General features: G+C 35.0%; 2 protein-coding genes across 3 annotated transcripts in view; one reads left to right on the top strand and one right to left on the bottom strand.

Moving 5' to 3' along the window:
* Positions 1-8,247, top strand: part of LOC145989107 (cyclic GMP-AMP synthase-like receptor) — a 36,339-nt gene extending 28,092 nt beyond the window's left edge. The window contains exon 5 of the mRNA XM_083124401.1: positions 7,755-8,247. Coding sequence (XP_082980527.1) covers positions 7,755-8,126 — 372 coding nt within the window. The 3' untranslated portion in view covers positions 8,127-8,247. The remainder of the gene's footprint in view (positions 1-7,754) is intronic.
* Positions 8,248-15,593: 7,346 nt separating this feature from the next.
* LOC145988883 (atlastin-like) overlaps positions 15,594-22,344 on the bottom strand; it is a 112,117-nt gene continuing 105,366 nt past the window's right edge. Inside the window, exon 13 of one of the 2 annotated variants that reach the window (XM_083124160.1) lies at positions 15,594-17,363. In XM_083124160.1, coding sequence (XP_082980286.1) covers positions 17,169-17,363 — 195 coding nt within the window. In that variant the 3' untranslated portion in view covers positions 15,594-17,168. Of the gene's footprint in view, positions 17,364-21,880; positions 22,114-22,344 lie in introns of those variants that run through there. The other variant, XM_083124161.1, reaches the window with a different exon arrangement.

Raw genomic sequence — 22,344 nt, 5'->3', positions numbered from 1 at the left:
TAAATGAATGAATGACTCACTCCCTCCCTTTTTTAAAAATAAAAATTACGTCTTCATATAGCAATTTTTAAGCAGCTATTATATTCCTCATGCAAATGAAATGTAACATGAAAAACGTGCGTCTGCTCATTTGTTTTTTAGATAACAATTAACATTTTTATTTAAAAGTAGGCTATGTATTTACATTAAGAGGCCAACACAACAGTTTTATGCCGGCCTCGGTAGCCGACTTGTAAAGAAAGGACATGTGATGGGTGCAAAGAACCTGAGTGTTGACGTACCCATAAAAATAGCGAATATTTACAATATTTAACAATTTTATTAAATTATTTACATAAATGCTAACACAAATCGCAAGCAAATAGTTTTATTTTTTTGTTCTTGCTACAATATTTTATTTTTTAAATTTAATTTTGAAATAATAAATAAACACATAGCATGCCGTGCTTTAGCAATAATGCCTTTGATCATAGCCATTCCCACTTTCGCAATACAGACTTTTCATAAGCTTTCCTTGCGTACTTTACTGCAAGCCAGTGTTAAATAAACTCAAAGACTTTAGAATGATTTTACCCTTATTCTTTGTATTAGAGGAAGATATTTCGAGGATAACTAAATATTGTACATATCAATATTGCCTGAAAGTCACGTTTACGACCTCAAATTGTTCAGAATTCATTAAACAACATACTGGTATAATTGTCATATCACCTCGTTATTTTGAAACTCTTTTTAGTAAAAATGTTAACAATACTCATAATTATATACTTAGTATATAGTAATAAGTCATGTGTTTTGGTGTCTCCACTATTCATAGCCCCCCCCCCCAAAGTTGATGGTTTAGCGGTCTCAACCCCCAAAATTTAATGGTCTAGAACATTTCAAATGTGTATTTAAAGTTAAGTTCATGTCGCACAATTCAGAGTAAACTTTACAAGAGAAGCAAAATAATACATTAGATCTTCTTAAGCAAAATTATTTGAGGGGCTCTGCCCCCACGTCATTAACATTGGGGGGCTCGAGCCCCCCCCCCCCCCCAAGCCCCATGGAGTCGGCGCCTATGTCACTGCATGAAAAGACTGCTCAGGAGAAATATTGAAAAGGTTAAATGTGAATGACTGTCCAGTGACTTAACGTATGATAGGTCTATTAATTTCAAACAACTGGGAACATAGTGTAGTACTGGTAACCATCTTTTAATAGTTAATGACAAATCTAGGTAAAATATAATTGGATACATATGTGACTTTACAATTACATGAAGGGCATGGGGAGCATTCTTAGCCTGTACTAGTAGTTTGGGGTGCCCATTTGAAATAACTTATCCATATCAGAAAATTAATTTCATAAAAGTTGGACTGTAATATCACTCGACTCCCATTCTCATTTAAGATTCAAGGTGTGTTATGGAAGAATTCAAATTTAAGAAGACAAGTCTCTACTGCGGTTATAGTGTGGTCCTAAACCAAGTTGAATTTCAACTCTTAACTTCATGTTTTATTAAGAGACAAATTCAGTCTCTCTTTTATCTTGTAATATTTACACAAGACAGTCTATATGAAATAAAGATGCCTCAAGGTGGGATCGAACATAAGACCCTCACTACTGCAAGCACCTGCCTTAACCACTCTGCCAACCTTGAAAATTCTGATTCTTCTCGGTCCTTTGTGTATCTTTATTTTCTACTGGAACGGAGCTTGAAATAATCATGTCAGACACACGGTTTTTATGAAAAACTCAATATGCTGACCTAGGCAGAAATTTATTTTATTATAAAACATAAACTAAACGTAACTGAATCTTCTTCCATTGAGTATTCTGAACCGTCGTCCAGTTATCATCAAATGATTCCCTTAGCGCTGTGCCAAACAAAACTATGTCTGTGCCATCTGCCTACGGAGCCCACACTTAAATTCGTGGATGAACTGAATACCCGCTCCTGCATGGGCATGCCTCGTTAGTCCACAACCGCAGTTAGGAGCACGTGGATCCCACCCAGCAGTAAACCAAGCAGGGATGATGTCAGCCTGCGTGTGTCCATCATGCTCTGAGCATCGAGAGCTTGGATCCCGATGTGTGACAGGTCGGTTAAGTGGACATTTCTTCTTGCAGTGAGTCATGCCCGCCCACTCAGACCTCTACTGGAAAGCCATTCTGGGTTTCAGGATATTATTGCAGGGATGCATCGATGTGAATGGTGCCCAGTTTTAAGGTGGGGAGATGAGGACGATAAATATGCAGTGTTGAAAGGTAAAATTTTAAAGACTGCTGTGAAGTACAAACTTTATTTCACTGATTAAATATCTCTGTCCATTACAAAGTTATAGCGAATTTAAATGTGGAAAAGACTTTAGGAAAACCCTGTATAGTTTGCTTTCTCTGTGTCTAGTTATCCGTAATAGTTTCATGGTACCATAAACATCTGGAGCACAGCGCTATGTGTATGTGAAAAATGGGCAGGAGCTGAAGCTGAGAGGAAATGTTGAACTATAGGAGAATGTTGAAGATCAAATGGATCGATAGAGTAACAAATGAAGATGTTGGAAAGCTTGTGGAAGGTGTTTGTCCAGGAAATATTCAGGTTGTTATCCCATATCCCAAGACACTAAGAAATAATGAAAACTAATTCATTGAAGAATAATGGGGGGAGGGGAAAAGAGGGGGGCATTGGCAGACCCCGGATTGAGTAAGGACGTGAAGAAAAAGTGTTTAAAAGATGTGAATTGTGAATGCTACAGAGAAATTAAGACTAAGGCTGAGTCGATACTGATTCCAATGTATTGATATCAATATCAGAAGGTATCAGTTGAAATGTAATCACTGATACTTTCCCAGAGTCTCCGTGTCTTGCAGAGTCCACAAAAATGATGTGGTACTTTCACAGATTCGAAATATCCTGGAAATTGTGCAAAATGCATGATTTTCATTATTACAAATCTGGAGACACTAGTGCTATTGCTTCTTGCAGACCAATTTCCCTCTTATCACCACTTTTTATCGCCTATGAAAAGAAAATAAAGGACCTACTCTACAAATTTACTTCTCCATACTTAAATACAGCACAGCACGGCTTCTTACCAGGCAGCTTCTGCTTACCACCAACATTAGCATTTTACTATCTGATGCAATCCACTCTATATCTGAAAACTCCCAACTGGATGTAATATACCTAGAGTTCTCGAAAGCTTTCGACTCTATAAGCCACAATTACCTCCTACATAAATCATCTCATCAATTCAATATTCATGGAAACTTTCTCTCTGCTCAAACATTACCTCCAAAATAGAGAACAAAAAGTTGTACTTTCTGGAATCTCTTCTTCTTATCAAGCTGTATCTTCTGGTGTACCCCAAGGCAGTGATCTTGGACCTCTTCTCTTCATCCTGTATGTTGATGACCTTCCAGAATATATTTCTGACTCATGTAGAAACCTCCTTTTATTTGCCGATGATTGCAAAATATACAGTAAAATATCAAATTTCAGTGATATGGCACTTCTGCAAAAGAATTTAAGACTCCCTGATAAAGAGGTACGAAATATGGAACTTAAAACTTAACCCTCAAAAATGTACTACAATGACGTTCTCCTTAAAGAAAAACACATTAAATGCAAATACTTCATAAATAATAATTGTGTACAAAGAGTTGCAACACAGAAGGACCTGGGAGTCATATTTGATGAGAAACTTTTCTTTTTCTGAACACATCTCCGCAATCACCAAGGGCTCAATGCATATATTGGGCATACTCTATCATTTTGCCGACATAAACAACCTGTCTGCTCTCAGTACTGTTTACAAATCTTTCGCTTCACCTAAAATTGAATACTGTTCTCCCATCTGGTCAATGGCATGATATTCAAATTTAGATAGACTAAATTCTGTTCTAAATTTCTTCCTGGTCATTGTTTCTTACCGAATTCCATCCACTAAACACCTACAAAAGCCTTTCCCTTTTGAGTTCCATCTCGCACAACAAGATGCACTCAACTTTTTGCTTCTCAGAAGCCAAGGTTATGCCTCATACACCGTTCTCTACTCTAAAGACTACCCAGCCAATTCAATAAGTTAACATGCCAAATATACATTTTTGAAAATCAGGCACGTTTTAAAAGACTGTTGTATAAAAATGTGTAAAGCTCTATCAGATGTAACTTGTTTATGTTGTTATTTTTGGTGTTCTTTTTCTACTGTTATACATTCCAATGTAAAATGGCTAATGCTGTATTTGGAATTCTTGTTAAATAAATAAATAAAGAACAGGAACACGAACCAAACAATGTAATTTTTACAATTATATTTCTACACTAAAGCAGCAGTTACTAGCGTTACTGATGTAACACAGTTACGTCTGTAACGATACATCGAGAATGCTTCAATTCGTATTACTGTTTTTAAAAGTATATTCGCCTTATTTTGTAGCTTAGATGCAAGATTCCACCTAAATCAACTACCGAGAGTATTCGAAATAGTAAAAAAGCAAAAAGCATATTTATAAGGAACTGAGTATATACATATACAGACTGTCTGGAATTTTCTATTTCTTCTCTTCATTCTAAGCAACCAGTCTATGGAAGAGACATGTAACAAGCACCGATTGCAACTAGACTGCAGAAGTTTCACTTGAAACACCCACCTTGCGCATGTGAACTGTTTGTGCACAATTCAATGCTTTTTTTGGCATCAGTTTATAAGAACTCCAATAAGCATTGGCATGAGCAATTACTGTATACATGTTACCTGTGCAAAGGCCAAAGCACTGGTTGGCCCTCATGTTTGGTGGAGGCAGTGGATAGTGTTCGGCAAGCCTTCCAGGGTGGTCCCAGGAACTCTGTTCGAAAAGCGAGTCATGAGTTGGGAATGCTCTATGTCTATGGTATTGGTTCTGCTTTATAAGCATTTGCAAACTGAAGGTTTACAAGGTGCAACTTGTGCAGGCACTCATTGAAACAGATAAAAAATTTCCCTTGGCCTTCCCGTGTGAAGATGCAGGAATAATTATTCGGCCATGAAAGTAGGTTGAAAATAAACTTGTAAATTTATAGCATATATTAACAAAACTTGGGAGAGAAATTCTTCCTTTTGCTGTAGAGAGCATGATCATACCACATCATGGGGCTGAGAATAAATGTTTTGAAAAAGGTGCAATCTTTTTCCAAACACCATATATATGTGTGTGTATCAGTTAATACTATTCAAACATAATAAGCGTAGGAAAAAGGAGTTTACTCGAAAAGTAGAGTACACCTCCCAAATGGCAAAATGATGTCGTGTCACCTTGTAATCAGGGGATCCTGAGTTCGATACCGAGTGGAGGCACATGGTGGTTCTGATCCCACTTTAAACTGTAGGTCCAAATTCAATTAGCCTTCTGTGCCTAAATTTGACTCAAAAAAGTGGTCAAGAACTCAAACAGTAGAGCGGAAAGTGCACAAACTAGTTCAGAGTGAAAAGCGCACAAACTAGTTCAGAACTATCTCTACCCATTGATCCAAATAATAAGCACTTGCAAGAGAGTTTGTCAGAAATCCAAAAATAAGATGTTTACATGGGAATGTTGCAGAATTTCCTAAACATGTTAATTTGTATTGTATCAAAGTAGTGTAAACAACATATATATGGAAAAAAATCATTTGCGTAAAGATTGTTTTTATTTCTATATATCTCTCAGAATTTTTTGCAATATGCATGGAACTGAAAAAACTCTGTCCATTTTGTTTTTTACGTCAGTAACAGAATATATAATATTCTGTTGTGGGAATCAAAATAACAGACAACCAAATTTTGGTGGCCAATATTATTTGAATATGAACAATCTTTTTGTGTAGTGTTAATATTGAATGAAGTTATGCATGTGCAGTGAAAAATGCAAAACCATGTCTCAAGAACACTTCTGAATGTTGTGTCTATGGAACGGATTTTAAGGTGCAGTACCTTTCCAAAAAGTATAGCTGTTTTCATACCGATCGTTTGAGATTTGTATTTTAGGACATGAAATCAAGTAAAATGAACACACTTTGTTGCACCTTTTCGTGAGATTAGCACATTTATCCCCTTTTAACTCCCTCTTTGATGTTTCAGCACCTTTTTCGTTCCTTTTCTTTTATGTGTTGTTAAAAAAAATGGACAGAAAAATAAATGATTTTCACTCTTCTTGAGCTGCTACTTAAAATCCTACTGTCTCATTTTGTAGAGCAGAATGAATAAGAGCTATGAAATGGTATAATATAATCATTGCCGCTCCAATAGTTCCCAAGACAATGTAAGTCACTGAGCTCAAAGTGTCAGTGACTTACATTCGAAAACATAGAAATGTTGAGCGTAATCCAGTATAGCAAGTTGGTTGAAACCAAGGAAATGCCATGTTTACTTCCTAAGCTACTTTATGTAATTATTACTAATTATGTTATTTGCTACAGTGCTGAATAAAGAATGTTAATGTAACTCGTTTAGATCTGAATAAGAGCATTTTATCAGCATCTTTATAAAACATTTTCAGAAACTTTTTTTTTCCCCTTTCCCGACCATAATTTTGCACTTTAAAATCCGTTCCTAGTGATGTCAGTAACGACGGAACCTCCTCATATGTTAATGATTATAATGTATTGCACACAAACTTGAAACATTGTTCCTTGTCAAGTGCTTACAATTGCAAAATAAAAAATGTATCCATCTTGTCAAGAAAGATTTTATCTTTCAGATGATACTGACTGCCTGGGAATTCAGGCTCTCTCTCTCTCTTTTTTTTCCAAAATAACAAGCCTCTTAACTGCTTTTTTCTAGATGTTATTAACCTAAAATTCTGGTTAATATCTTCTATGGTAAATTGCAACAATGATTCCTGGTTGGCTCGTTTATACAGGATGTTAATTTTTAATTTTGTCTGTTAGAGTCAGCAGAAAATATATCCCTCTCATTAATCTAGGCTCAACTTTATCATTATGTGAAAATGACATTTTTTCCTTCATTGCATTCATTTGGATAATGGAGCACCAGCTGCCAATGCAGTTAGAAATGTAGAACTTGAGAAAATTTATTTCTACACCTTATTGCTGCTGCAGGTATGGTTTGAACAAAATCTGAGATATGTCGGTGTTTTTTTAAAAAAAATTATATAGACCACGTGGCATGCAATGACCCTGCTGGAGTTTGAATTTGCATATCCAGTAGTACTCAGATGTCTTTTCTGTTGTGAGGAAATTCCAATTTCTTTCTGTTTTGTCTGAAAAATATTTCTCTATTCGTAGATTTTAAAAATATTGAAAATTTACCATATCAGTAGTGACAAGACCCCACAGGACATGATGTTTAGTAGTAAACAGCAGAACTTTATATTTATTTATCACACAATCATCTTAGGAGCATAACATTAATATGCTAATCCAAATCACTGGTAAGTAAGAAAAAATAGTAAAATATGTGAAAGGAAGGACGTGATTGCCACGGTGGTGAATTTTTTTTCCAATACAAATTCATGCACCTCTAGAACCAGGCATAGGATCTGAATACAAGATAGAAGCTTCTTAAGCTTCAAGATAATTTTTGGCCATGCAGGGAAGGTGCAATATCCATGACGAGTGCTATTTTGTTTTTGTGTCCAGTGTAAGTACTCAACTCTCATTTCCAAGAAGCTTAGTTCGTTTTGCACACTGCTTCAAATTGAAAAAAATGAAAATTCAAGGTCAAATGATGCAGCCACCTTCATAAAACAACAACTTGCAATTAATCTTAACATCAGCTGTGTTTCATCTGCAGATGCTGACTCGACTATTGGAGCATCTGGCAATGGGGAAAATCAGTTTCTTTTGGGATACAAGATGCAACTTTCTAGACTTTGTGAAAGATGACACCCTAAGAAATGCCCAGCATCGCATCCAGAGAATCATTAACAAAATCAACGAGGTGCAAGGTGAGAAAAGAATGCAAGTTATCAACATCTTCAAAATTGATGTTCCTTCTGTTCAGCTGCCCAGTCCAACATTGGAACCCCAAAATGAACAAACTTTCTCCGAACAGCAAGTTAAGGAGGCACCAAATGTTTGGGCTGTCTTGGGAGGAATAGGTGCAGCTGCTCTTATTGGTGCACTTGCAATAGTAGTGGCACAAAAGACAAAAAGTAATAGGTAAGAAGCAATTCTTAATGGCTTTAATCTTGACGTTGCAGTTCTGCCCTTTTTGTAATGTTAATTGGGAAGATGAACTTTTATGCTTTTTTTTAATGCAGAGTGATTTGAAAGCCTTATGGCAGTTTTAAAACTTGGCCATGCTGTTGTTGTTCAAAAAAAAAACTGAAATATGGCATAGGGTCTGTGTATTATCATGTTTTTGAAGTGGCAAAGAAATTGGTTTTATTACATTATTTAATTATAAAAAGTATTTATTACATGTGACGATATTTTTCGAACTTTTGAATCTGTTTCAACACAATATGTAAATCACCGTACCTACTCGCTCTTTCAACTCCACTAGGTCTAATGATGTGAACGAAAGCTCCGTGAGTCATTGCCACTTGTAGTACGAATTTGTGGGGTGTCTGTGTTAAAAGTATCCAACAACAAATCACAATGCAGAACCTCTCACTGTATATTCTCAATCGAAGCTCCAAATTTTTTTTGATCACACTTTCAAGGTTACTTCTTCAGGCACGTTAACAGTAGTTGCCTTAGTTGAGACGTGAACTCCACAGCGAAAGGTTCAATTGGTACTTTCATAGCATAATTGGGGTTACATGGGGTTTCATCAAAAATTGTGTATTTCGGGGGGGGGGGGAATTGAGACTTGGACAATTTTAAAAATCAGTTGCTCTGATAATACCTCAGATATTGAAAAAAACTTGGCAGGAACTCGAGTATCATTTTGACATTGGCCAAACTGCAACGGGTGTTCCAATTGAACTTCAAAAAACTTTGTGACTTACCCTATACAATATATAATATTTCAATACAGTTTATAGATGCTGAGATATGTGTGTATGTATTTTTGGATGCTTATAGCCTGGACAAGTTGTACATGAGAGGTATTCAGGAAGTAAATTCTAGTAGACTGTTAAGAAAAAACAAAGGGCACATATTTGTCACCAATTTATTATGGTCAGAAACTATTTCTCAGTATAGTTGCTATCATTATTAACATACTTGTCAGGCTGGAACAGAGGCTTTTCTAGATCCTTGTCATAGAAATCTTCTACCTTGGTCATTATTCATTCGCACTGCACACGTTGTTGAACATGCACATTTAAGCAGTGCTAATACTACCACTGTCACCTAGTAGTGGCAATTTCACACAGTAAAGATGGTGATATTTTGCAAAACTGTAAAGACTAACACCATCCATATAGTCTGGATGGTGATGAAACATTTTAATGGATAACTAAAAGATAGCAAATACTTTTGAAACTTATTCTAAAAGAAATTTTCTTTGCCTTCAAATCTAATTTTTACAAATAAAGACTGGTTTAACATGCAAGTGTTTTCTCCCGTTCTTAATGAAAAATCTTAAATGCTTTTCATAAATTGAAATCCAGAAATAATTCAAGAAATCAATGTGTACCTAATTGTATATTATTATATGTAATACTTATGTAATTATTTCAATTCTGAGTATTGAAGTTACAAATTTTAGACCCATCTCAATTATCAATATTTTTAAATTGTTTTTAAATGACTTACTGATATTCTTCTTTGTGTTGATGTTAAGCTGTATGTAGAGATCAATGAATTTTAATTAGGTACAATTTTTTATTGCTTTTGTATTTTTTTCATGTATGTATATACTCCACTCTCTTTACCTGTTCCTCAACAGGTTAATGTAAGTATATAAAAACATCGACCAATTTGTACATTGTAATGTCATCTGTAATTTGCCATGGATCACTGTGTATCTGCACACACCCAATGTTAACAACATTGTATGCTATACACTAGTAAGACTAGTGACAAGAATCAGGTGACTGAGGGTTTACCAAATCCTGTGTCCCTCCTTGACAAATGCTTTGGCAATGGTGGTCGCTATATGAAGAAGTAACTTGTGGTCTGTAATAAATTATGTATCCTTCAGAAACGTTTTTTTAATACTCTTCATGTGGCTGGAGTGATGTGTTACTGTGATTTCCTTCTTTTTTTTTGGGAGGGGGAGGCAAGAGGGGTGGTTCATTAATAATGATTCCAAGAGCAGAATCTATAACTTTGTTTTGTATTTAATGGATACTCATATTTATCAAATCTAATTTTAAGTAATTATTTATTGAGTTGCTTAGTGCCTTTGAAATTTGGCTAGTTACAATCATGTAAATATGTAATTTTATTTGTTTAATGTTCATTTTTAAGTTATTTCAAAGATCAAAAGGTGCATTAAAATCCAGTGGTTGTGGATTTGAAAGAAAGTAATGGTTTCAAATGTATATGAAATATAAGTACAGTGGAACTTCAAATATTTAATTTTGGTCCTGAAGCTATATAAATATGAACCATGAAGTTCTACTCGCTAAACTACACAGCATTGGGGTTAACGGCATAAGCCATGATTGGTTTGCATCGTACCTTTCTGGTAGGAAGAAGCGTGTACAAATCAGAGGCAAAAATAACTGTTCCTCTGGGTGGTTAAACATTCAAAATGGAGTTCCCCAAGGAAGCATTCTTGGACCTCTCCTTTTCTCCATTTATGTAATGGACTTACATAAGAACCTCTCGCATGCGCAGTATCACCAATATGCTGATGATACTCAGATATACATACATGCAAGGATAGAAGAGTTCTCAAATGCAGCATCACAACTACAGAAAGACCTGAACGCCATAAGTGAATGGGCACAAACTAACTTCCTAAAATTAAACCCAACCAAGTCAAAATTTGTCATAATGGGAACGAAATTTCTGGTAAAAAAGCTTAGCCAAAACACAGATAACATGATTCTCCCCAAATTGAATAGCCATCCGTTAAACTTAGAAAATACTGTAAATAACCTTGGCGTTGTCATGGATTCCCACATAGAATGGTCAGGTCATATTTCAGAGCAGATGAAAAAAGCCAACAAATCTCTTCGATTTGAAAAATATTGTAGGCATTAAGGTTAAAAAAAAAAATTGTGCGAGAGTCTAGTTTTATCACGATTAATCTACGGAGCCACGGTTGCTTACAATGCAAGCAGCTCCATAACTAATAAGCTACAAAAGCTACAAAATGCATGCATAAGATTCATTTACAAGCTGAAAAAAAGGGACCACATTTCAAAATACTTATTCAATTTGAATTGGCTTAACACCAAGAATCTTGCGAAATACCAATTATTAACTTTAACACATAAAGTACTAGGCAACAAACAGCCTGCATATCTCTTTGAAAAACTGAACACAAATTCGAGCAGACATGAACATGTAACACGACGAAAGAAATTATTGTCAGTCCCAGTACATAATACGACCACCTATGGAAAATCATTTACCGTAACTGCCACTAAAGAATGGAATTCCCTCCCAACCTCCCTAACATCCATCAACAGCCATAAGCTATTTAAAAAGAATCTCAAACAGTATCTACTGGCAAGGCAGCGAAATACCCAATCACGAGCAACTTTTCATTCATAAAAATACGCATTGTAACATTTGGCAACTGTGTGCACATAAATCTTATTTTATTTCACTTCATTATTATTATTATATTTTTCATTGTTCCAGATTACTGAATATATATGAATATGTACTAAAACAAAAGCAAAAAAACATTAGATACCTATGTTCAACAATTTATAGGTAAATCTGTTTTTCTTTTTCATTATCTATACATATATCCTAAGCGTATATACCTATATATTTAATTGTTCTTATTTGTATTGATATGTAATCCTTTTCATGTTTTTATTTTTATTTTTTTCTCAATGTATTTTTTTCTCAATGTACTCTTTATTCCATTGTACTAATCTTCCAGACAAGGGTCTGTTGTAAGAACGGCCCTAGAGGCCGAAACACGCCCGCTCCAATAAAGGCGATTTTATTATTATTATTATTATTATTATTATTATTTCTAACATTTTGTTGTATTGGTACATTGAAATCAATGTGTATTATGCAGGAAATGAAAATTTGCATTTATATTAAAATTTTATACATGAAAAGGAAATTATATTTTTCTTCAAAACGGAAATCTACCTTCTTTCTATGAAGTCTGATGAGATGTAGAGCATGGAAAGTTGTGTTCAGACTTTGTTTCTCAGGTACATACATAATACAGTGGAACCTCGATTTTACATTTCTCAGAAGACCAAGCAAAATAAATAAATAAATAAATATATGCAGGAACATGTCAAATCGAGGGAAATTTTGAAACATTTTGCTGTGTTGGAACCATCAGGATTGAATGCATAATGCGGGAAAATGTAACATTTGGGTTCCACTATAGGCCGAATCCATCTCCAGACAGGCAGAGGGGTGGGAATCATCGTCTCTGATTTTCCTGAAATTTTAGTATGTGAAACTGTGAGACAATCTGAGAAATACCTATTTTTTATTTTAATTTTATTTTCACTCTAGATATAGCTGTTGAAAGTTGACCGTGTGGCAGCCATTTTGGATGTCAGTTTTTTTTAAAATTGCATTATCTTATCAACAAATAGAGATAAATGGATGAATCTTTTTTTTTGTTTTGAAGTATTTGTGTTTCTACATATTATAAACAAATAATATCTCCAAAACCAACATTGGAACAGCAACTAAAAAATAAACAAAGTTTTTTTGAAAAATGGTTTATCTCAAAAACACCAATCTCAAAAATTCTAAAAAATGTTACATTTATACACTTATAAATTGTTTTATGCAATATATATTATGCATCCATGCTATAAGACACTGTTTGCTGAAGCAATAAAAAAAACAGTTCTAATATAACAAAGACAGTGCACCTATTATCCTAGTCCATTATAAGCACTGAACAGTTGTTGAATAGATTTAGTGTCGGCATCTAGTATGGAAAAAACTCTTGCTCATGCACCAACAGGGACAGGAGGATTAATAATATCATGCAACTGGATAGAACATGTGTGATAAGCTTGCTGTTTCTTGTCAGGAAAGCGGTACCCAGTGGATGGGCCATGAGGCAGCATGAAGTTAACAGTAACTTCCTGTAACTCATTACTGACCTGTGTAACTTCTGCCACCCACCATTCACCTTCATACACACAGGCCACAAACATTCCAGCCTTTAAACTTTGGAGATCATGCAGTTTAACAGCTGTTATATCCTCACTGTTGCCAAATGAAACTTATTCCATGATGCTTCCCACTGTTCTTGAAATGGAGAGCTTGTTTCCATCATAAGCCCACACATGAGATTTTTGGATTCCTGTCACTGGTCCAATTGTTTTCCAATCTTCCAGTTTTCAAGCTCGAAAATAGTGGAACGACATAACTTGAACCATTTGGTTGTAAGTTGTGCATGAATCAGCAGCTGTACTTATATTTTTTAACCATAATTCACAACACTCGCATTGTGGAATAACATTATGTTCTGCCAAAGGGGAGGCCAATTCAGCTTGAAAAATTCTGGACAGACTCCTTCCAGTTGACACATCTATTGCTGTTACAAGCTATTTTCGCTTCTTCTTACATATGATTGTGGATTGCCTTTCAGGTAACCAGGCTTTCTAACAGGTGAGAGACTAACTGCTGATGCTGTTGTATTTAGCTGCTGCAACTCTTCATTTTCAGAGTCAAAGGTGGGGTCACTGCCATCTTTAGTTGCAACAGTAGTAGGTGGCTCATATTCTTCATTACATAATCTATTGTAGCATTTGGAGCACAAGTGATGGTTTGGATTTACCCCGTCATTAGGAAACCTCTCAGGAAACACATTACTTAGATCGCCAACCACAATAAAGTCTGGTCTTTTGCTTCTTTTGTAACACTTTCTTGTGCACATGATCATAATCTGCACATTTAATTATGTTCTGTTCCCATTGTGAAGCCATTTTTTCCTCTCAGCAGACGGTTACAAAAACCTGTGAATTGGGATCCTATGTAATCACCTACAATGAGTAATCCTTGCACAAAAGCTTTCAAGTACTGCTGGACCACAAATTTGGTCTCTTTGTTTGCCTGTTGACAACTGAACTGTGAAGTCCATGTGTTCTCCCTTTTATATGCTTGGCCAAACATCCAGAATTATCAGTTCTAGAAGGTTCTGTTACATTCTGGAATTATATGGAAGGTTCCAGACAATTCTAGAAGGATCTGTTACATGCTGGAATTATCTGGAAGGTTCCAGACAGTTCTAAAAGGTTCTGTTACATTCTGGAATTATCTGGAAGGTTCTAGACAGTTCTAGAAGGTTCTGTTACATTCTGGAATTATCTGGAAGGTTCCAGTTTGTTCCAGAACATTTCCATTGCTCCAAATATGTCTACAAACGGATTTTTTTTAAAAAAAAGATCATTAAAAATTCAAGAAGCAAAATGGCATGCTCCCCTTATCAGGATATGTAGTACCCTTAGATATACAACTCCTGTAATATTTTTAGAACTTTTAAGATTGATGTTTTTGAGATAAACAATTTTCAAAAGAAAAACTTAGTTTATTTTTTAATTGCTGTTCCAATGTTGTTTTTGGAGATATTATTTATCATCTATTTATTTATATTTGTTGAGAAGATATTTCAATTTAAGAAAAATTGACAAATCCAAAACTGCTGCCGCACGGTCAAGTTTGAACAGCTATATCTCGAGTGAAAATTATAATAATAAAAATAATAAAAAATATGTCTTTCAAAGATTCTCTTACAGTTTCACAGATTAAAATTCAGGAAAATCGGAGACTATGATTTCCACTGCCTGTCTGGAGATGGACTCGACCTGTATTTGACTATTCCAGTGGAATGACACCTTTAAAGTTTGACGCCCACTGAGACACGATAAAACATGGTTACGACAACAGACCTGTTGTCTGCTTCTATTGAAATCAAATGGTGTAATGCAGGGAAAAGCGTGGAGCAGAAGCCGGAATTTCCATGCCATAAGTCTGCAGGTTATCTTTAGGGTTAACGCCCACTGATATGCCGGAAGCAGGTCTGTTGCCATGTTTATTCACTTTATACAAGAAAAGAAATCACTGTTGGAAGTATTAGTTCTCGAATTACAAGTAGGCCATTTTGGTCATGACTGTTATGCATTTGTACACTTCTCCAAAAGCTATCAGATTGCCCTGAAATATTTTACGTCTGAGAAACAACAGTCTTTTAATTCCACCTTTGTAGAAGTCTGCAGATGTGGAGATATGATGGTAGCTTTCCACTGTAATGACAACCACCTCATGATTCTGAAAACTTCCATCCAGGAAGTCTGTAAGTGTAATGCAGGAGAATGTGGGGGATGGGGCATGGATTCATAGCAACAATGGACATTTCAACTACCATGTGAAATACATTTTAAACTATTTAATTTTGTGGACAATGATACAGAAATGAGATGTGCAAAATATCTCGATGGAGAAACAAAAGAAGTGGTGATACCTGTTACTATCTTCTCCCTCTGTCTGACTACAATGCAGTACAATGCCATTTTTTGTTTCACCAGTGATCATGATGCCAGACTATAAGGTATGGAAATTTTCAACACTTGCATAGTTGTTGGTGTTCACATAGTTGGCTGTGTACATTATATATATTAGTAGTCCAAGCTTGAAAAGTTCTGGGGAACTAGAATGGAATGTTGCCACTTTCAAAAAGAATATTTATTTATATTATTTTTGCAAATTACAAGTGGTTGTGTAAGTAAATATCCAAAAAGAATATTGGCATTATCATGAAAGGGTAATCAGTAAGGCTAGGAAGTTGATGACAAATTATTTCTATTCTGGGCTTTGAAGACAATGCTAAACCTCAAAGTAGTCAGTTTCAGTTATTTTGCATTTTCTGGCCTTTTTGTTTTTGTTTTTAGGTCATTTTTCAGTATTTTTTGTCATTTTTATTGCAATTTTTTTTTATCATTTTTGAAGTTTCTTTTTTCTCCTTCCCAGTTGTTTTATGAATTTTAAATGCATTTATTTGATAGTGAAAAAAAACTACATTAGCACTTAATTGCTTTTTCCCTTTGCTTAAAGCCTCCCCGATGGCGCAGTGGTAGCGTCGTCGTCTTGTAATCAAGGGGTCCCAGGTTCGATACCTGGTGGAAGCACATGGCACAGTGGTTCGGATCCCACTTTAAACCGTAGGTCCAGTCCCGATTAGCCTTACAGTGCATAAAATGGACTTAAAACACCAACTCAAATCCCTTTGCTTCAATAGTTTAAACCACCAAACAACAGATATCAAATTATTCAACTAGTCTCTTGTAATTTATGAAAAATCAAGCTTTCATTAAAATTTCAGAATTTGTTTTTACAATTTTAAGGTAATCTTTTAGGTTTTCTAGGTCATCAACTTTCGAGCCCTAGTAATCAGACATCAACCATTCTAACACCATGTTTCAATCGAGCACCTCTTCTCTCTTCTTCAGGTAAAAAAATCCTTTTTTGCTGTTTGTGGAATCAAACTTATGGCAAACCTGTCACTTAATACAAATCGGGTGTCCTAACCAAATGCTCCATTGTACTCCCCTGGAGTAATAAATATTTTTTTCCACACATACATACATATTATACATAAAGCTAAACATTTAGATTACTTATTCTCTCTCCTGAGAGGGGTAGGGGTGCATATTTGCTTAAAATGTGCACTGGGATGGCTTGATAGGTTTTGGACCAAAAAGGCTGTTCCTTTAATTCTTCCGTTCCCATTTGTAGGTTTGGTGAAGATGAGAGATGAGGAACTCCTTCAAAACATAGTGTTAAACTGAGTAAAAGAGTAGAAGGCACTAGGTATTGGCTATTGTCCAATATATTGCATGTTGGTACAGGGCATTGTCACTAACATTCAAACAACCAATATTGAAAATTTAGTCAGTTCTGACATGTACATTTTTAACAAAATTTAATTACATACAATTAAAAATATGGTACACACAATAAAAATATAAATATTAATTTTACACTAAGCAAGGTATGTCATATTATGGAAGTTAATGTATGCTGGTGGAAAAGTATTGTTAAATAAATTCCAACCGACGCCAATAGCTCAGCATTAATATTGGCTCAACCTTGAAAAGTACCCATCCATGTAACACAGCAGACCAAACCCCCTTGGACCATTTTACTTTCCTTGGGCCTTTTCTTGGGCCAACAATGTAATGACACCAGCAGCTACAGCACTTCCAGCTACCGCTACACCAGCGAGACCTCCTGTAGCGACAGTACCGACGCCAACAGCGCAAGTTCCAACTCCAACAGCAATACGATGGATTGTCTCTCCACAGTGACAAATATTTTCGTAAGTCTCCCTTGCAGCCTGTTTGTAATATACAAAAGAGATATCACTTGATGCATCTACCACTGGTCAGTTTTATAGAATAATCCTTGGGTAATTTTCATTTATTAAAAACTGCAATGGGTGCATCCGAACAGAGGATATTTGTATCTTTCTCCTCATATAAGGGCAAAGACACATGACTAACTTTGCAAATTAAAGGACGCAATATTTTAGCGTTACAGATATTGTGGAGATGAATATTCTACTCGTAAGTTGTAATACTCAGAACACAAGTCACATCTTTTGTGGTGTAGATTCTAAAATTGTGGGGGTGGCATTTTTTCTCATGACTCCCCAATTCTTGCAAATTATATTAAATTTTTGTCGTGGAAAATCACCACAATTGACTCTCCGCTACTGGCGCACAAGTTTGTGTTTCAATTGTTATGGAATACTTCCAATAAACACCAGGTGGCAGTCTAATCAATGCAGTGCATCTACGCCATACAACATGGAAACTATTCCTCTTCCAACCAGGCAGTTGGTGCACACAGTTGTTTCGTGGTAAGCAAGAGCTGCACACTTATCTTACGATGGAGAGGTGGCATGAAAAGGAATGTAGCATGTAAGCTGTCGAAGCATGCAAGAGAAGAGAGAGTATTGCCGTATCATGACTTGAGAAGGTTACGCAAAGCACCAAGCAGCAGCACACCACGTCGAGGTACTGTGGCAGTGCAATTGGCAAGTTTACGCATCTGCAGGCAAGTTGTGCTGAAAAGTGAAATGGAACTCAATGTGTGCACAAGTTTTATTGCATGCACGGAATAATAGCCATTTTGACTCAACGAATTGTGTGATGAAGGTTTGGTACCACAAGGCATCAGACCATGTTACACAATGGGACCAATACAATGAAGTTTACCGAAGACAGAAATTCCCCAACATGGCCAGACTGTTCGAAGATTTCTGGTGGTTGGAGGTGAGAGTGAGTGAGTGAGTGAGTGAGTGAGTGAGTGAGTGAGAGAGAGAGAGAGAGAGAGAGAGAGAAAGAAAGAGAAAGAGAGTGAGAGAGTGATATATATCTACCATCACTTTGCAGATTTTCTTAAGACGGATGAAAAGACCATGAAGCCAAGGTGTAATTTGCACGTCACGTTGCTGGTCTAAACACAAGTGCATCTTCAGTATTTTCAGGTATGTTCTGTTGCACAGTCATCGACCAATATTTGACAAATACAATGGGTTGGTATTTTACAAAGTGCTGATTTTTCTTGTATTAATATTACGTGGAAAAACACTGCCATCATGCACTACTTAGTGGTTCCTTTTTGCCATTTTGGTTCCACAGTGTGATTGCCATACAACTATCTTCGAATGATACAAATTGATGAAGGGTCACTGCCACATGGTTGTACAATTTAACGTAACTTAAACAATGTTCTACATACCAAATAATTTTTGCTGTGCTTAATTACAATATAAGAAACCACGGCAGTTGATTGTGGAGAAAAAATAAATACGTCGAAAAGTTTTTGAACATTGTTATGACAGAGTGCAGCGAAAAGTGGATTGTAATGAAAAAACTCCTTACCTGGGAATTATTTATACACATTATCTTTTAAAAGACCATCTCGAAATTATAAATGAAATTGAATCCTTTTGATGAAAATTGAATATTCATAAGTAGGGGGAAAGGCACCTTTAGATATGTTAATTTGAGAAACAAGATAAAAGTATAAAAAATTGCACAATTTGAGATTGGTAGTTAATTAAATTAATGTCTTAATCAACACCTGCTTATTTATCCAAAATTTATGAATTACTGTTGTATAAATAAATGCATTTATCTTTCGAAATTCAACCACATTGTTTTTCATTGAAGAGTTACAATCTAATTTGATTACAAGGTATTGGTCTCATTACAGTAATTTATGTACGAGTGTTTATTTTTTCAATTGCTGGTGATTGGTGTATGGTTGTCTGTACATATCAAAGAGTAGTTTATTTTCTATGCATGTGAAATATTGCATGTTGATTGGTTTTGACATTGTGTCAAACTACAGTGACCTTAAGTTAAGGTTGAAGTGGTCTATCTACCCATGGACCAAAGACTTCAAACATAGCAACTATTGTACATTATAGGGTTGAGATTTCATCTGTGGTTTTATTCTCATGTTTTCCATTACAATTTTTCAACACCCATCTCACATGTTACAAGGGGTGAGGAGCAATAACTTTACTTTTGATTACATTTTTTTTTCCCCAAATTAAAACAACCTATAATGTTTGTATGAAGTTCCTACAGTATTTACTCTGACAGAAACCTTGGATTTTAGGGGTGAACCGTGCTTTTGTAGTTTGTTTCTTGGCATTTTCTTGTTGGAGAGTGTTACTATTATATTTTATGGTTGACACACAGTCGTTGCGAAGTATATTTTTCTTGAAATGCATACTGTTTGGAAATTCAATAATACGTAAATTATTTCTGTACCATAATAAGTGTCAGATTTTTTTTTTTTTTTTTGGAAATATCAATTTTTATTCCAGAAATTCTAGATCAAAAACATATTTGAGGGAGAGAGAGTGTGCAGAATTAGATTTTCATGTACATACATGAAACTGTCTGTTAGGAACTGTCTGTGCTGAAGTAATAAAATATTCACACACACACACACACACACACACACACACACACACATTTGTTATTTGTGTGTGTGAAAATTATGTCTCAATGGAAATGTTCTGTTTCTGAGTTTTTCACTTCAGTCAGTTGTACTTGTGGGATGGCGGGTGTGTTCGTTGTGGAGCGGCAGAGTTCTGTAGACTAGAATGTTTGAGGGGGAGGGGGGTGGTGGAAACTTTGCAGGTTTTTACTGGAAACATTTCTGGTGGTAAGATCACTATGGAGATTGGGAAAGAAGTAATTTATGATGTGTTTAATTTTAGTGAAATTGGAGAGGGATGGGAGGGGGCCTGTACCACTGCACAAGCTATTTCCTTATAGTTTTATACAAGTCCTTCTGGTCCTCCTTCCTTTAACATAATGCAAGATATAAATAAATAAAAATGAAAGAAAAGAGTAAACACTTGCCACACAAAATGAAAATTTCTGTACTTTACTCCTGGTTGTATGTTCACATGAGAAACAAAACAAATGGTGACCAGTGTCTTTTTGTGTAATGCCTGTTGCTATCTTTTGCCACTGTCTGACTACACTGCAGTACAATGCCATTTTTTAATTGTTTAATCACCCTGTGTTTTTAGGAACTGGGAATGTACCTTATTCCCAACAATATTGTGTTTATATTTAATTTACATTTCTGTTACGCTTTTGAATTATAGGAATTTATCTATCAAAATATGTTAACTTACCCTAAGGCACACAATATTTTTTTTTAGAAAATTGCTACCCACCATCAAAAAATTTCATCCCTGATATAGTGATGTAATATCTCACGTGCACAAGATTTTCAAGACCTTTCCAACAGCATCTGAATCACTTCAATTGCTAAATTATTGGTATTTAAAATTAACGAAATTGTGAAAAAATTGGTAAAAATTACACACATTTTGCACCCCTGTAATTTCAGGAATACAAAATACAGTGGAACCCGATTTTTACGTTCCCAGATTATACATTTTCCCGCATTATGCATTCAAGCTTGATGGTCCCAACATGGCAAAATGTTTTAAAATTTCCCCCAATTTTATATTTTCCAACATTTTAAGTTTTTCACCTTGGTCCCCTTAAAAATGTAAAATCGAGGTTCCACTGCATATGGATCTGCAACTTTGCATAAGGTCTTACCTCAGTATGTCAAATTTCAAATGAATCAAAATATTTTGAGATTTTCATCCCTTTTTACTGGTTGATTTCACATGGAATGATCCAGAAGCATTGTCACTTATCATTCACACAAGTAACATTGATACTCGAGTCAATTTGAACACTTACATTTTTAACAAACTTTAAATTCTACATATTACATGTAAGTACATACATATACATACATACATAATTACATGCATGTATATGTATTAAATATACCCATGAAAATAACATTTAGCAAAATATGGAAAGTTGCATGTAGTCTGCAAAATAATACCTTTATTTTTACGCAATGTCAAAAAAACTAGTTCTAACTGCAACAGCAGTCTTATGGAGCATCTTTTAATCAAAATGACATTTATCTCGCCAAAGTGAAGAATATCTTCTTAATTTGCGTTTATTTTCTGTTTATAAAATACAGAGTAATCTACCAAAAGAGAATTTTAGAGAATAATTTGCATGTAATTTTGTTTTTTAATTAAAAACTCCCTCAAATTGCAAAGGTAGAATATGTTAAAAAAAAATGAAACCACTAGACAATGAGAATGTCAAAAATACATTGCATAGTAATATAGAACTGTCACTAACATTCAGACAAGTAACATTGGTATTTCTGTCCATTCTGCTATGTACATTTTTAAAACAAACTTTAAAATGTCTTTAGAAATACAGTGAAACCTCAATTTTACGTTTTTCAGGGGACGAAGCTGAAAATAACTTAAAATGCAGGAAAATGTAAAATTTAGGTATGTAAAATTGGGGGTTCACTGTATGTATTTTCTACATAATAAGAAACATCAAAGTATTGGAAAATAAATTCCAACTGATACCAGCACTTGCATTAAGAGCAAGTGCAGTGGCAGCACCAGCAACGCCAGTGACCAAAGTTCCAACTGCAATAGCACCTTTATAGACTTCCTCTCTAAATTGAAGAAGAGTGTCATAAGTGTCCTGCAAATCCTGTTTGTAATATACAAAAGAGATATCACTTTTATATCTACCCCTGGTCAGTTTTATAGAATAATTCTTGTGTAATTTTCATTTTTTAGAAACTGTAATGAGTGAAATAACATAGGGACAGATGCCATTTAATATATATATATATATATATATATATATATATATATATATATATATATATATATATATATATATATATATATATATATATATATATATACACCCTGTACG

Source organism: Lepisma saccharinum, chromosome 6, assembly GCF_977018435.1.
Source record: "Lepisma saccharinum chromosome 6, izLepSacc3.1, whole genome shotgun sequence".
NCBI lineage: Eukaryota > Metazoa > Arthropoda > Insecta > Zygentoma > Lepismatidae > Lepisma > Lepisma saccharinum.
This window is presented reverse-complemented; position numbering and strand designations above follow the sequence as displayed.